This window comes from Oncorhynchus gorbuscha, linkage group LG05 (genome assembly GCF_021184085.1).
Source record: "Oncorhynchus gorbuscha isolate QuinsamMale2020 ecotype Even-year linkage group LG05, OgorEven_v1.0, whole genome shotgun sequence".
In the NCBI taxonomy this organism is placed as follows: domain Eukaryota; kingdom Metazoa; phylum Chordata; class Actinopteri; order Salmoniformes; family Salmonidae; genus Oncorhynchus; species Oncorhynchus gorbuscha.
The window spans coordinates 31,468,972-31,484,503 of NC_060177.1; the positions used below are offsets into that span (position 1 = coordinate 31,468,972).

At 51.0% G+C, this 15,532-nt stretch overlaps 1 protein-coding gene across 1 annotated transcript in view; it reads left to right on the forward strand.

Annotated features, from left to right (window-relative positions):
• si:ch211-186j3.6 (neural-cadherin) overlaps nucleotides 1-15,532 on the forward strand; it is a 252,531-nt gene that overhangs the window by 111,426 nt on the left and 125,573 nt on the right. The window contains exons 5-6 of the mRNA XM_046349618.1: nucleotides 7,481-7,592; nucleotides 9,362-9,611. Coding sequence (XP_046205574.1) covers nucleotides 7,481-7,592; nucleotides 9,362-9,611 — 362 coding nt within the window. The remainder of the gene's footprint in view (nucleotides 1-7,480; nucleotides 7,593-9,361; nucleotides 9,612-15,532) is intronic.

Sequence of the window (15,532 nt, forward strand, 5' to 3'; positions counted from 1 at the left end):
ACATGTGTTACATAAGGATGCAGTCGATGTTGTAGAGTACAGTATATACATATGTATACGAGATGAATAATGTAGGGTAAGTAACATTATATAAGGTAGCATTGTTTAAAGTGGCTAGTGATATATTTACATCATTTCCCATCAATTCCCATTATTAAAATGGCTGGAGTTGGGTCAGTGTCAATGACAGTGTGTTGGCAGCAGCCACTCAATGTTAGTGGTGGCTATTTAACAGTCTGATGGCCTTGAGATAGAAGCTGTTTTTCAGTCTCTCGGTCCCAGCTTTGATGCACCTGTACTGACCTCGCCTTCTGGATGATAGCGGGGTGAACAGGCAGTGGTTCGGGTGGTTGATGTCCTTGATGATCTTTATGGCCTTCCTGTAACAACGGGTGGTGTAGGTGTCCTGGAGGGCAGGTAGTTTGCCCCGGTGATGCGTTGTGCAGTCCTCACTACCCTCTGGAGAGCCTTACGGTTGAGGGCGGAGCAGTTGCCGTACCAGGCGGTGATACAGCCCGCCAGGATGCTCTCGATTGTGCATCTGTAGAAGTTTGTGAGTGCTTTTGGTGACAAGCCGAATTTCTTCAGCCTCCTGAGGTTGAATAGGCGCTGCTGCGCCTTCTTCACGACGCTGTCAGTGTGAGTGGACCAATTCAGTTTGTCTGTGATGTGTATGCCGAGGAACTTAAAACTAGCTACCCTCTCCACTACTGTTCCATCGATGTGGATAGGGGGTGTTCCCTCTGCTGTTTCCTGAAGTCCACAATCATCTCCTTAGTTTTGTTGACGTTGAGTGTGAGGTTATTTTCCTGACACCACACTCCAAGGGCCCTCACCTCCTCCCTGTAGGCCGTCTCGTCGTTGTTGGTAATCAAGCCTACCACTGTTGTGTCGTCCGCAAACTTGATGATTGAGTTGGAGGCGTGCGTGGCCACGCAGTCGTGGGTGAACAGGGAGTACAGGAGAGGGCTCAGAACGCACCCTTGTGGGGCCCCCGTGTTGAGGATCAGCGGGGAGGAGATGTTGTTGCCTACCCTCACCACCTGGGGGCGGCCCGTCAGGAAGTCCAGTACCCAGTTGCACAGGGCGGGGTCGAGACCCAGGGTCTCGAGCTTGATGACGAGCTTGGAGGGTACTATGGTGTTGAATGCCGAGCTGTAGTCGATGAACAGCATTCTCACATAGGTATTCCTCTTGTCCAGGTGGGTTAGGGCAGTGTGCAGTGTGGTTGAGATTGCATCGTCTGTGGACCTATTTGGGCGGTAAGCAAATTGGAGTGGGTCTAGGGTGTCAGGTAGGGTGGAGGTGATATGGTCCTTGACTAGTCTCTCAAAGCACTTCATGATGACGGAAGTGAGTGCTACGGGGCGGTAGTCGTTTAGCTCAGTTACCTTAGCTTTCTTGGGAACAGGAACAATGGTGGCCCTCTTGAAGCATGTGGGAACAGCAGACTGGTATAGGGATTGATTGAATATGTCCGTAAACACACCGGCCAGCTGGTCTGCGCATGCTCGGAGGGCGCGGCTGGGGATGCCGTCTGGGCCTGCAGCCTTGCGAGGGTTAACACGTTTAAATGTCTTAATCACCTCGGCTGCAGTGAAGGAGAGACTGCATGTTTCCGTTGCAGGCCGTGTCAGTGGCACTGTATTGTCCTCAAAGCGGGCAAAAAAGTTATTTAGTCTGCCTGGGAGCAAGACATCCTGGCTCGGCTCATTCTGATTAGGAATATCAATTACTAGAGCTGTGAAGATGCTTGGACAGAGGGAACACATGGGCAACGGCTACATGAACAAAAGGAGCAGGAACATGTATGATGTTGGGTGGTCTAGTTTGTTGTCCCAGCCTTCACTGCTAATTCAACATGGTTGGGGGACCTGGGGGAGAGACTAGAGAATGGCTTCCAGTGTTTCTCTTCTGTGGTGCCCTGCATCCGTTAATGTCAACAGAAATGCAGACATCTTCACTGCTCAGCCATCCACTGGTTCTTCCTGTCCTCAGGCACAACAGTAGAGCACAGAGCCAAACAACATGTGGGAACAAATATGAGGCGGAGAGAGAAAAGACTGGCAGCTGCTCCTCCTCTGTCCAATCCTGTGAGCTTTGTGTGCAGAGAGAGTCCTCAGTGACTGCCTAGAGTGGTTAATGAGGGAGGGAGGGATAGAGGGAGACTGGAGGGAGGGGGAGGGAGGCTGTAGGGGGAGGGATAGAGGGAGACTGGAGGGAGTGAGGGGGTGGGACAGAGAGAGAGAGAGGGAGGGAGAGAGTGAGAGAGCAAGCAAGAGAGACAGACAGACCGACAGACCGAAAGACAGACAGACAGACAGACAGACAGACAGACAGACAGACAGACAGACAGACAGACAGACAGACAGACAGACAGACAGACAGACAGACAGACAGACAGACAGACAGACAGACAGACAGACAGACAGACAGAGGAAGAGAGAAGGAGGCTAGAAGGAGGGGAGAGAGGGAGGGAGATTCTGAAGGGAGGGAGGGAGAGGCAGAGGTTGGGGGGAGGGGAAGGGAAGGGAGGAGGGGAAGAGAGATACAGAGAGGCAGGAGGGAGGTGAAGGAAGGAGGGAGAGAGATGTGCTGCTGCCCATGTTCGTGCCCTGCTCTGACTGTCCATGCTCCTGTCCTGCCCCGTCTAACCCTTGCTGGCCTGCCCATGCTCCTGTCCTGCCCTGTCTAACCCTTGCTGGCCTGTCCATGCTCCTGTCCTGCCCTGTCTAACCCTTGCTGGCTTGCCCATGCTCCTGTCCTGCCCTGTCTAACCCTTGCTGGCCTGTCCATGCTCCTGTCCTGCCCTGTCTAACCCTTGCTGGCTTGCCCATGCTCCTGTCCTGCCCTGTCTAACCCTTGCTGGCCTGCCCATGCTCCTGTCCTGCCCTGTCTAACCCTTGCTGGCCTGTCCATGGTCCTGTCCTGCCCTGTCTAACCCTTGCTGGCCTGCCCATGCTCCTGTCCTGCCCTGTCTAACCCTTGCTGGCCTGCCCATGCTCCTGTCCTGCCCTGTCTAACCCTTGCTGGCCTGCCCATGCTCCTGTCCTGCCCTGTCTAACCCTTGCTGGCCTGTCCATGCTCCTGTCCTGCCCTGTCTAACCCTTGCTGGCCTGCCCATGCTCCTGTCCTGCCCTGTCTAACCCTTGCTGGCCTGCCCATGCTCCTGTCCTGCCCTGTCTAACCCTTGCTGGCCTGCCCATGCTCCTGTCCTGCCCTGTCTAACCCTTGCTGGCCTGCCCATGCTCCTGTCCTGCCCTGTCTAACCCTTGCTGGCCTGCCCATGCTCCTGTCCTGCCCTGTCTAACCCTTGCTGGCCTGCCCATGCTCCTGTCCTGCCCTGTCTAACCCTTGTTGGCCTGCCCATGCTCCTGTCCTGCCCTGTCTAACCCTTGCTGGCCTGTCCATGCTCCTGTCCTGCCCTGTCTAACCCTTGCTGGCTTGCCCATGCTCCTGTCCTGCCCTGTCTAACCCTTGCTGGCCTGTCCATGCTCCTGTCCTGCCCTGTCTAACCCTTGCTGGCTTGCCCATGCTCCTGTCCTGCCCTGTCTAACCCTTGCTGGCCTGCCCATGCTCCTGTCCTGCCCTGTCTAACCCTTGCTGGCCTGTCCATGCTCCTGTCCTGCCCTGTCTAACCCTTGCTTGTCTGCCCATGCTCCTGTCCTGCCCTGTCTAACCCTTGCTGGCCTGCCCATGCTCCTGTCCTGCCCTGTCTAACCCTTGCTGGCCTGTCCATGCTCCTGTCCTGCCCTGTCTAACCCTTGCTGGCCTGCCCATGCTCCTGTCCTGCCCTGTCTAACCCTTGCTGGCCTGCCCATGCTCCTGTCCTGCCCTGTCTAACCCTTGCTGGCCTGCCCATGCTCCTGTCCTGCCCTGTCTAACCCTTGCTGGCCTGCCCATGCTCCTGTCCTGCCCTGTCTAACCCTTGCTGGCCTGCCCATGCTCCTGTCCTGCCCTGTCTAACCCTTGCTGGCCTGCCCATGCTCCTGTCCTGCCCTGTCTAACCCTTGCTGGCCTGCCCATGCTCCTGTCCTGCCCTGTCTAACCCTTGCTGGCCTGTCCATGCTCCTGTCCTGCCCTGTCTAACCCTTGCTGGCTTGCCCATGCTCCTGTCCTGCCCTGTCTAACCCTTGCTGGCCTGTCCATGCTCCTGTCCTGCCCTGTCTAACCCTTGCTGGCTTGCCCATGCTCCTGTCCTGCCCTGTCTAACCCTTGCTGGCCTGCCCATGCTCCTGTCCTGTCCTGCCCTGTCTAACCCTTGCTGGCCTGTCCATGCTCCTGTCCTGCCCTGTCTAACCCTTGCTTGCTGCCCATGCTCCTGTCCTGCCCTGTCTAACCCTTGCTGGCCTGCCCATGCTCCTGTCCTGCCCTGTCTAACCCTTGCTGGCCTGCCCATGCTCCTGTCCTGCCCTGTCTAACCCTTGCTGGCCTGCCCATGCTCCTGTCCTGCCCTGTCTAACCCTTGCTGGCCTTGCCCATGCTCCTGTCCTGCCCTGTCTAACCCTTGCTGGCCTGCCCATGCTCCTGTCCTGCCCTGTCTAACCCTTGCTGGCCTGCCCATGCTCCTGTCCTGCCCTGTCTAACCCTTGCTGGCCTGCCCATGCTCCTGTCCTGCCCTGTCTAACCCTTGCTGGCCTGCCCATGCTCCTGTCCTGCCCTGTCTAACCCTTGCTGGCCTGCCCATGCTCCTGTCCTGCCCTGTCTAACCCTTGCTGGCCTGCCCTCCTGTCCTGCCCTGTCTAACCCTTGCTCCTGTCCTGCCCTGTCTAACCCTTGCTGGCCTGCCCATGCTCCTGTCCTGCCCTGTCTAACCCTTGCTGGCCTGCCCATGCTCCTGTCCTGCCCTGTCTAACCCTTGCTGGCCTGCCCATGCTCCTGTCCTGCCCTGTCTAACCCTTGCTGGCCTGTCCATGCTCCTGTCCTGCCCTGTCTAACCCTTGCTGGCTTGCCCATGCTCCTGTCCTGCCCTGTCTAACCCTTGCTGGCCTGCCCATGCTCCTGTCCTGCCCTGTCTAACCCTTGCTGGCCTGTCCATGCTCCTGTCCTGCCCTGTCTAACCCTTGCTTGTCTGCCCATGCTCCTGTCCTGCCCTGTCTAACCCTTGCTGGCCTGCCCATGCTCCTGTCCTGCCCTGTCTAACCCTTGCTGGCCTGTCCATGCTCCTGTCCTGCCCTGTCTAACCCTTGCTGGCCTGCCCATGCTCCTGTCCTGCCCTGTCTAACCCTTGCTGGCTTGCCCATGCTCCTGCCCTCCTGTCCTGCCCTGTCTAACCCTTGCTGGCCTGCCCATGCTCCTGTCCTGCCCTGTCTAACCCTTGCTGGCCTGCCCATGCTCCTGTCCTGCCCTGTCTAACCCTTGCTTGTCTGCCCATGCTCCTGTCCTGCCCTGTCTAACCCTTGCTGGCCTGCCCATGCTCCTGTCCTGCCCTGTCTAACCCTTGCTTGTCTGCCCATGCTCCTGTCCTGCCCTGTCTAACCCTTGCTGGCCTGCCCATGCTCCTGTCCTGCCCTGTCTAACCCTTGCTGGCCTGCCCATGCTCCTGTCCTGCCCTGTCTAACCCTTGCTGGCCTGCCCATGCTCCTGTCCTGCCCTGTCTAACCCTTGCTGGCCTGCCCATGCCACAGGGCACAGCTGTGAACTCTCATTACATACCTTCACAAAATGTAAATGCAATAAGTCAATGAGTCAAAGCTGCCTCCAAAGAGACTGAGTTGTGAAAAGGCCCTGAACTTGGAATCTGCTTTGTTAATTTGCAGGTAGATTCCAGGCGTTTCTCCTACTGCAGCGAATACTTTGTAGCACCATTAGTTACCTAACCAGCCAGTGACCTGCCCAGCCCCTCCACATCACGCCGCAGGGTCCTCGGCCTTACCAGAGCTGACTGGCTCTCACGTCAGATTCAGCCCTCTGTTTCATCACTGCACTGCCCAGCACAGCGCTCTCTCTCCTCTTCCCTCTCTCTCCTCACTTGCCATGGCTCGCATCTCCTCAGGGAGCTGCATGGGCAGAGCTCAAATTACTGTGCTTCTTCTAACAGAACAGTTGTATGCTTTGGCACAGTAGTCGTGGTGTGTGTGAAAGGGGGTCAGCTGATGTTCTCTCCAGTTCTTGTTGTTTTGTTCTTCTGAGAGCGTTCTGACTCTGATAAGCAGAAGAACACTCCGAGTGTTCTACTCCTTAGCTGCAGGCTCTGGACTGGAAGAGAACAGCTGTTAATGTGGGCAGGGAAGCTCTCCTTACCCCCCTAATGAATAGTAGAGCAGAGCCATACACTGTATGTCATGTCAGTGGTTCTCTCCTGGTAGTCACAGGAGGAAGTTAAGACTGCATTGTGTCTCACGGCTGGTATTGATTATGAGACCCTCTCACTGGATCGACAGTCGCCACGCTACAGGTCTCCGTCTGCTGGCTCGCTGGGTTATTAATTGGCCCGGGTAAGCAATCCTAGCCGCTATGTAAATCTGTGAGGTTTGTGTCCCTCCAAGCCAGGATAGGGATGTGACTGCTGCTCACGGCAGATAGCGAGGAACAGGCGCTTACGAACGCACACCTTTGAGCACATGGCTAAGCGCTGACTGCACGGGTGTAATGAGGGATTGAAAGGTGTGGATTTAGAGGATTATGTTCATTTTGTGTGATTTTTTTTCTCTCTCTCTCTATGACTGGTGTATCAGTGTGAATTACAGTGAGGAGGACGCTGTAATCCCCTGTTACCTCACTGTTCCTCTTTCAGAGGAGAGGAGGAGGAGGAGGAGGAGGAGGAGGGGGTGGAACGGGGAAGAAACTGCGGCAACAGAGCATCTCTTTTTCTTCTTTTTCTGACCCTTTTCTTCTCTTGGGGGATTGCTGTAGAGTTTGGCTCTGACTGTTAGTAGTGAAAGGGCAATCTACTGAAAGCAGCTTTTCCTCTTCTGTGATAAATATCAGGGATGATTACTGGCTCTCTCTCCAGACTGGCCACAATCAGACACTTTCAGAAGCCCAGATATGAATGACTCTTGCTCCCTGGCACACCCGGAGCTCAACCTTTCTGCCCTGCAATGTATTATAATTTAGCTTCAACTGTACCATACTCACATTTTACTCTGTGTCTCTAGCTCACTTTCTTCTCAGTTTAAATAGATTGTATTAGCTGAGCTGCTAACAGCAATTCATAGATAGACAGTTAATTAGGTTTAGCAACTATCGAAGGCCTAAAGATAACTATCAAATTACCTGGAGGAGGAGAATCATTTACTCCCACGCTCTCTCTCTCTCTCTCTCTCTCTCTCTCTCTCTCTCTCTCTCTCTCTCTCTCTCTCTCTCTCTCTCTCTCTCTCTCTCTCTCTCTCTCTCTCTCTGTCTCTCTCTCTCTCTCTCCCTCTCTCTCTCTCTCTCTCTCTCTCTCTCTCTCTCTCTCTCTCTCTCTCTCTCTCTCTCTCTCTCTCTCTCTCTCTCTCTCTCTCTCTCTCTCTCTCTCTCTCTCTCATTGAAACAGGTACGTGTGATCATCACAGATGAGAATGACTGCGTTCCTGAGTTCCTGCAGTCCATTTACAGCAAAGACAGTGTGCCGGAGACTGTAACCACGGCAACCTCTCTGTTACAAGGTGAGTGCACATACACGCCATACACTCTCTCTCGCGGTGTAGCTCTTACAGAACCCTACAACCCCTCCGTCCTCCCTCCACCCCCCCCCCTCTTGCTCTATTGGTCATCTCATGTCCAGGGACAACGGACAGTTCTGTTCCTAGGAGAAGACCGGACGGAGCTCCACATATTCCCTGTAGTGTAGTCACAAAGTTCAGTATTATTCTCCAGTGCAATGTGCACCATGCTGATTGGGTGAGGAGAGGATAGGTGTACACTTATTTGTGATTTTTATAGTACCAGAGGTGTCCTCAGCCTTTTTTTGTCAGACACCGCTGTGAGACTGCGGGGAGGCAGGTGTGTTTGGTTAAGGAGCCCCAGCAGGTTTGGTGTGCCTGCTATGCTCAACAGGTGCGTAGGGACCGACCTACCGGCAGATGTGTTAGGCTGCAATTATCACCGTGATTCTGAACATAACAGGACTTCACAGCAGAATGGAGCGCATCTAGAGAGTCTTTTCAGCAGCCGTGAGAACCTCATATCTGGGTCACATCTAGCTTTCAATGAAATGTTTTTTTTTGTTTTTTTTAATTCCCTGTATGTTGGTCCGACGGTTTAAGGTGAAGAAGCCGAGATTAGGCTCTTGTTCCTGGGATTAGTGGGGTCCCGAACAGGAGGCTGTGATTGTGTCACAGAGAGAGAGAGAGACTTTACACTGTACATCATCCGGCTCCATTTGTTTTAGGGCCCAGGCCACAGCAACAAGCCCTGGGATTGGCTGAAGTGGATCTGAAAGATTAGATATACATGGATTTAGGGGTTCAGGCTGGTTTTAAAATAGATGTAGCAACATGGTAAAAGGCATCACACAACATGATTTGTGAATCTATGTCTCCGACAGCTCTGTGCTGTGGTGAGGGCTGAGGAACCAGGCCATAGGAGGCAGTTTCATCAGATACTCCATTTGGCCAAAGACTTCACTCCCTGTAGATCTGGGGCTCAGGCCAAGAAGGGATGTTGTCTTGTATTGTCAGTTAGCCCAACAATCCTTTAGAGCCTAACTGGCTCAGTATTGATGGATATTCAAATGACTCTCATTGCTAAGTCAGGAAGTGCATACTGAGGAAACGAAATATTGACTTTGATGTGTGAAGTCTTCCACAGTATATGGATATGTGTCAAGGATAATGCCCATATTTGACAGTGTTATTGGTGACATTTAAATCCACCAAACGAGGTTCCCTTGGACCAGTGGGGGCTGCTGAACAGCTCATAATAACGGCCGGAACGGAGCAAATGGAATGGCATCAAGCACCTAGAAACCATTTGTTTGATGTATTTGATACCATTCCAGTAGTTCCACTTCAGCCATTACCATGAGCCCGTCCTCCCCAATCAAGGTGCCACCAACCTCCTGTATCTTGGATGCTGTTGGTGTATATGATACAGAGAGTATACTGAATGCAATCTAAGGAGAATAGCAGAATGCAGGAGTTCACGGTGAAAAGGACAATTTAGCGGAAGAAATGCTGGTCCCAGTCCCAGACTGAGCCCTCTCTTTTAGCAAGGCAATCGCTCTGACCTTATCCCTACTCCAGCAAGTTTTCCACACAAAAGAGACATTTGGGAAAAGGCTTGATGCGACACAGAAATGTGTGAACGTGCATGAAAAAACAGCCGTAATTAAGTCTAGCATCTAGACTAGTGTCACATGTTGGACATATCTGACGCTACAGAGATGTCTCCTTATCCAACCTCCCCTCTCTACCCTGTCTCTCCCTCACTCTAGTGTCTGCCAGTGACTGTGACTCGGACCTGAACGCCGAGTTATCCTACTACACTCTGAGCCCAGACTTCAGCATCTCTCCCCACGGCACCATTTTCCCTGCAGGGCAGCTGGACTATGAGAGGCCCAACCACCTGTATGAGTTTGTGGTGATGGCTGTGGACAAGGGAGATGTGCCCCGGACAGGTACGGCCACCGTACGCATCCGCATGGCCAACGTCAACGACGAGGTCCCCGAGTTCTCCCAGCATGTGTGAGTACAGTACTGCTTCTCCTCTTCATCACTATTACCATCATAAGTTAGAGTGTGGTTATTACAATCATCGTCATGGCCATCACTATCATCATCATCAACATCTAAGCAGGGCGCCTATTTCATTATTTGTATTATTCATGTATCTCCCTTCTCCACTCATCATTTTTCTGCATTCACCATTTTCCTTCCACCCTGCCTGCTCTTGCCATTTCACTTTCCTCTGCTCTGCACAGCTGCCTCCTCCCACAATCCAGTGCAGCTGCAGTTTCCCAGAATTCCACATGGCTGCCAATTCCCCAAATCCCTTACAGCTGCTGCTGGTCTACAACTCAAACCACTTCAAAACACAACTCAACGAAAAAGAAACACAAACTGGGATTTCAACATCTCTAGCTGTCCTGTTCCTCTTAGGCATGTTTCCTGCCCTGTATTAGCTCATCCACACATCCCTTTATTCAAATGCCGCATTACCCTGCTGTTCCGGGCCGATCTGTAGTGATGCGTTGAGCTGTTGTTTTTTCGCTCTGGCGTTGCTCTGGCCTGTGGCTCGTTTAATTGGACAATTTTCTGGCAGCTAGCTCTGCAAATTGGTGAGGCAGGTTCAATCAGCCATGCCTTTAGTTTGTTGTGGAGAGAATAACGCCAGCACCAGGGCGTGTGTGTGTGTGTGTGTTTTGTGTGTGTGTGTGTGCGTGCGTGCGTGCGTGCGTGCGTGCGTGTGTGTGTGTGTGTGCGTGCGTGTGTGTGTGTATGTGCGTGCGTGCATGCGTGCAGGTTTGTTTTTCAGAGAGAGATGGAGAGGTAAGGAAAGAGTTGAGAGAGAGATGGAGTGAGGGAGTCAGACAGAGTGAGAGAGTAGAGGGATAGAGAGATGTAGAGGGAGAACCAACTGCCCACCAGGGATGTCTGCTTGAATCATTCTGATGGACAGTGGCAGGGACACAGTGTGTGGGTGTGGCTGGATATGAATTGCTGATATGGATGCACTACAGTATGTAGATGAGTTAGCTTTTAGTTGTTGGGTTAATGTTACGGTGTGGGTAGGTGAATGGGGTTATGTGTTCTGTGATGGGAGCCTGTGTGTCGGTTTGTGTGTCTAAGTGTGTGTTATGATGCTATCGCTGTGTGTATCTGTTGGGGGGGGGGGGGTTTGTGGGAAGAATTGATTTCCCCTCATGATGTTCATGATGTTCAGTCTGGTATTCATTGAGTAACTTGGTGATGGCCGTCAGACTGTTATTTCTATTGGGCTCAATTGGATCAGCCAGTTTCATTTGCCACTCGGTTCGAGTGCCCTTTGCTGTTCGTCGCTATCAGATGAAAACCTCATCTCCAAAACAGAAACCTTTCAGGGGGGAAAAAAAGCTATATATTTACCTAGTAACGAACATACAATAAAACCTTGAACGATATTTTGTATACATTTTCGTGGGCCTAGACTCATGAAATGTCCAGAGAATATTGAGGGGAGCTACTGCTTTCAAATCATGTACAAATATATATATTTTCCTATTAACGAACGTACAATAAAACTTCAGACGATATTTTGTATACCATTTCGTGGGCATAGACTCATGAAATGTCCAGCGAATATTGAGGGGAGTTATTGCTTTCAATACATGTAAAAAAATATATATATTTTTTTTAAAGGCAGAAAAGGAGTTCCGAGGTTTTCATTCGACATTGACTTGTTGCTGGTGAAATCGACAAAGTGAGTCTCGTCACTCAGCTCGGTGTACACTAAGTAGATCATTACAGGGATTGTTTGCCTGCCGACAGTAACCTGAGTGATGAGTGAATTGGATAGGCAGAGAGATATTTATACATGTATTCACAGAGCCCCGGCAATCTGTTGACATTATAGAAGACGGAGAGATGCTAATGAGCACAAACAACAAGCCAGTCTCGGTCTCAGGCCGGCGCTGTGTGTTTTGTCAGTCGTTAATATGTAATAGATGTGTTGGGTAAATTGGCTAATTATATTGTGGCTGATGTCAGTCATTGTGGAGGGAAATGGGGTGAAGGGTGACAGAGCGCCTGTGTGCCTGGTCTGGTAGAGGCGGGCGGGCTGGCTGGTTGGCCGACGGGCGGGAGGATGTTGGCAGACTCTGATGGAGCAGTAGCTGGAGCTTGTGTTGAAATTAGATTGATGGGGTAGATAATGAGAGGGAGAGTGGGCACTGTGAGGTGAATACACAACCACTGTCTGTCTGCCTGGGCAGGCGCCTGCCGCCTTCACCGTTCACCCACTGCCTCTCCCACAAAATGGCCGCCCCGACTAGGAGTTGTTAGTCAGTCCTGTGTCAGAACCCCGTCACCTGGGCCAATGTCCATGGCGACAGGTGAGAGAGGGACAGCAGCCTGAGTCTGTGACGGGAACCCTTTGAGTAGCCGAGGCAGGTGATGGAGAGGAGCTGTGGCGTGGTGGATCCTCTCTTTATTCTTTAGAGAAAATGGAGCCTGTGAAAATAAGGCCTTTGAGAGATGTGTGTGTGTGTGTGTGTGTGTGTGTGTGTGTGTGTGTGTGTGTGTGTGTGTGTGTGTGTGTGTGTGTGTGTGTGTGTGTGTGTGTGTGTGTGTGTGTGTGTGTGTGTGTGTGTGTGTGTGTGTGTGTGTGTGTGTGTGTGTGTGTGTGTGTGCGCGTGCGCGTGCGCGTGTGCGTGTGTACGAGGGTGTCATCTCGTCATGGGAAACGACCATTTGAGGCTGGTGACAGATTAAAGGTTCCGGTGTCAGTTGTGCCGTGGCGGTGGGTGTTGGAGCAGGCGGGTGACATGGGGAGGGGTGAAGGGGTTGAGGGGGTCATCTCCAATCGGGGACATAAATCACAAGCGTGAAATGCCTGTCAGCTCCTCTCTGCTACCCATCAATCAGTTGTGTGGAAAAGGACCTGATGAAGAGTACAACCACTCCCATCTCCCTTGATCTTCACTCACTATCTCTCTGTCATTCTCTGGACCTCCACCCATCTTACTCTCCTTCCTTTTCATAATCATTCCCTCCCTTTTTCTCCTCCCTCTCCCAAACCTCTCTCCATTTGTCAACTGATTTGACATGATCACTGATCAGTTGAATTTAGTTTTTTTCATTTAAAGAAGTATCATTGTAGTTGATAATCATTTTAGAAGACTTTTGTCATCTTTGTTTGTTCTGCATGAGTTATCAAGATTGTCGCTCCATACAGTCTTGCCTGCGTGCCTATTGAAAGACAACATGACAGGGCGCTAATCAAGTGAATGACAGGGCCCTAATCAATTCAAATCAAATGAATGAAACTGGAACATTGGTTTCCATGGAAATAGAAAGTGCATAATGCTCTTGGGTAAACAATATACCGGGAATATGACACGTCGCTCAGTATGACACATGAAAGGTTTGCAACATTTCTGCCCTAAAAAAAAGGTTATTTTGATTGGATAATATACAGTAGATCATCATTGTAGAGAACTTCTGTGAAGCTTCCATCCACTGGCACAGGCAGAAAGGAACACAAAGGACATGCTGTGAATGCCTTTTCCCTCTCCTCTCCACCCAGCAAAATCACTCATTTTCTACTGACTGAGGAGTGGAGGAGGGGTTAGCAGACAGAAAGACAAGACCGAGAGACTACAGACAGACATACGACAGACAGACAAGACAAGACAGACAGACGGACAGAGCACGCTGTCCGTCTGTCCGTCAAGAGTCCGTCTCTGCCAGTCTGTCAGAGTGAGTCGCTCCTCTGTCTTGTCTCTGCGTCCACTAGCTCTGAGCTGAGTGGAGCGTGGGTGGGTGGAATGATGAGCGACAACATACTGTGCCCACATTGAGGCCCTGTTTGTCTCTCCTCTGTTAGACGCACTCACATCCACGGGAACATTTCAATTGAGATGAAGCGAGAGGGTGATGGTGAAAGAGGCAGCTGAAAGAGGCAGCTGGGAGGTGCTTATATCTCTGTGTGAATGTGTTTGTTTTTGCATCACTGTTGACTGTTGCATTGAAATAAGCTACAGTTCTTGCTGCATGTACCGTCCCAGCAGAACAAGAGTGATTCTGAGAATGAGGGATGAGTGGGAGTCTGTGGGAGTGGGAGAATGGCCGCCTGTGTACCTTTATGTGTGTTCCTGTGTTGAGGAGAGTTTTTCTTAAAAAACGCCTGGAAATGTTCTCAGGGCGAGACCCAGATGCAGACACGGGAGGCAGATGGTTTGAGTCTTTGACATTTATTACATCCAAAAGGGATAGGCAAGAGAATGGTTGTGGACAGGCAAAAACCGGGAGGACTAGTAAAAGAGAATAGAAAATGTAGGAGCTCGGGAAAAAACACGCTGGTTGACTTGAAACATACACGACGAGCTGGCACAGAGAGACAGGAAACGCAGGGACATATACACCAGGGATAACAAGCGACACCTGGAGGGGGTGGAGACAATAACAAGGACAGGTGAAACTGATCAGGCTGTGACAGTTCTTTACAATAGAGGCCTGCTAGATTTGAAGGCCGCAAACTGTACATAGTCAGTTTACGGTAGGTCTAAATTGAATCACATTTACACAACAGCAGTAATGGACTATATTCTGTACTGTCATTGCTATCGGGAGCTTCTATCACATAGCCAGTCCTGGAGCCTGCCCTAGGGTTCCCATGCCAAGCGTTAGCCAATGGAATAGACTGAGAACAGACATAATTGCCCTCCATCGTGCACAATCCCGATTTCCTATGGCTCTGTGTCTTCATTGTCATTTTGTGGGATTGTAATATACAGCATGTGCATAATCAGTGGCCTTGAGTGTCAGCCCTGAAACTGCAAGGTTTGGGGGTCATATCAAATACAAAAGAAAATGAGACCTGATGCCTCTCTTCTTGGCACTCCGCAGTCAGGAGATGTGTTGTGGGTAAGGCCTTATGACAGACTAGCGTCCTGTTTAGGGAGTGTGGTTGTACATCAAGCTGCCTCACGCTAGAGAAACATGAGATAGGCTGCTGCCCCTATTGGCTGTTCTGGCTCGGACAAGGCTTACTGACTTTGAACTGTTTTAATGTATATGCATGATAGGAGTCCTCTAGCTCGACAATGCGTACGTCTCTGTTAGGATGCACATGGTTTGAGCTTCATGCTTCTTGTTGAGGTGACATGTACTGCATGTACCTGATGTGTAATTTGCATTAAGGCGCTTACAGGTGAGCCGTGATAAACGGAAGTTGAACCCCATTGTTGTCAGCTGGCGTGTCATCATTAAAACATTGTTTGATTGGTTGACGAGATGGTGGCCGCTGAAGACTTCAGAAAATTCATCTTATGGCGCCTCGGCCGCCGCATGCAAAACTGCTTGTGTTTTGCCGACCTAGCACCCGACTCCAATTGAAGTCTATGAGACCTTCGCCACTTACCGCGGCCCGTCATTTATGAGTGAATCTCCCAGGGGGAATGAACGTGGCTTGTAGTGTGAGATCAAGGTGTTCATGCATTATTTGTGTATTTTCTATATTTGGCATATGTTCTATATAAACTCAGCAAAAAAAGAAGCGTCGCTTTTTCAGGACCCTGTCTTTCATAGATAATTGGTAAAAATCCAAATAACTTCACAGATCTTCATTGTAAAGGGTTTAAACACTGTTTCTCATGCTTGTTCGATGAACCATAGACGATTTATGAACATGCACCAGTGGAACGGTTATTAAGACACTAACAGCTTACAGACGGTAGGCAATTATGGTCACAGTTATGAAAACTTAGGACACTAAAGAGGCCTTTCTACTGACTTTGAATAACACCAAAAGAAAGATGCCCAGTGTCCCTGCTCATCTGCGTGAACGTTGCTTAGGCATGCTGCAAGGAGGCATGATGACTGCAGATGTGGCCAGGGCAATAAATTGCCATGTCTGTACTGTGAGATGCCTAAGACAGCGCTACAGGGAGACAGGACGGACAGCTGAT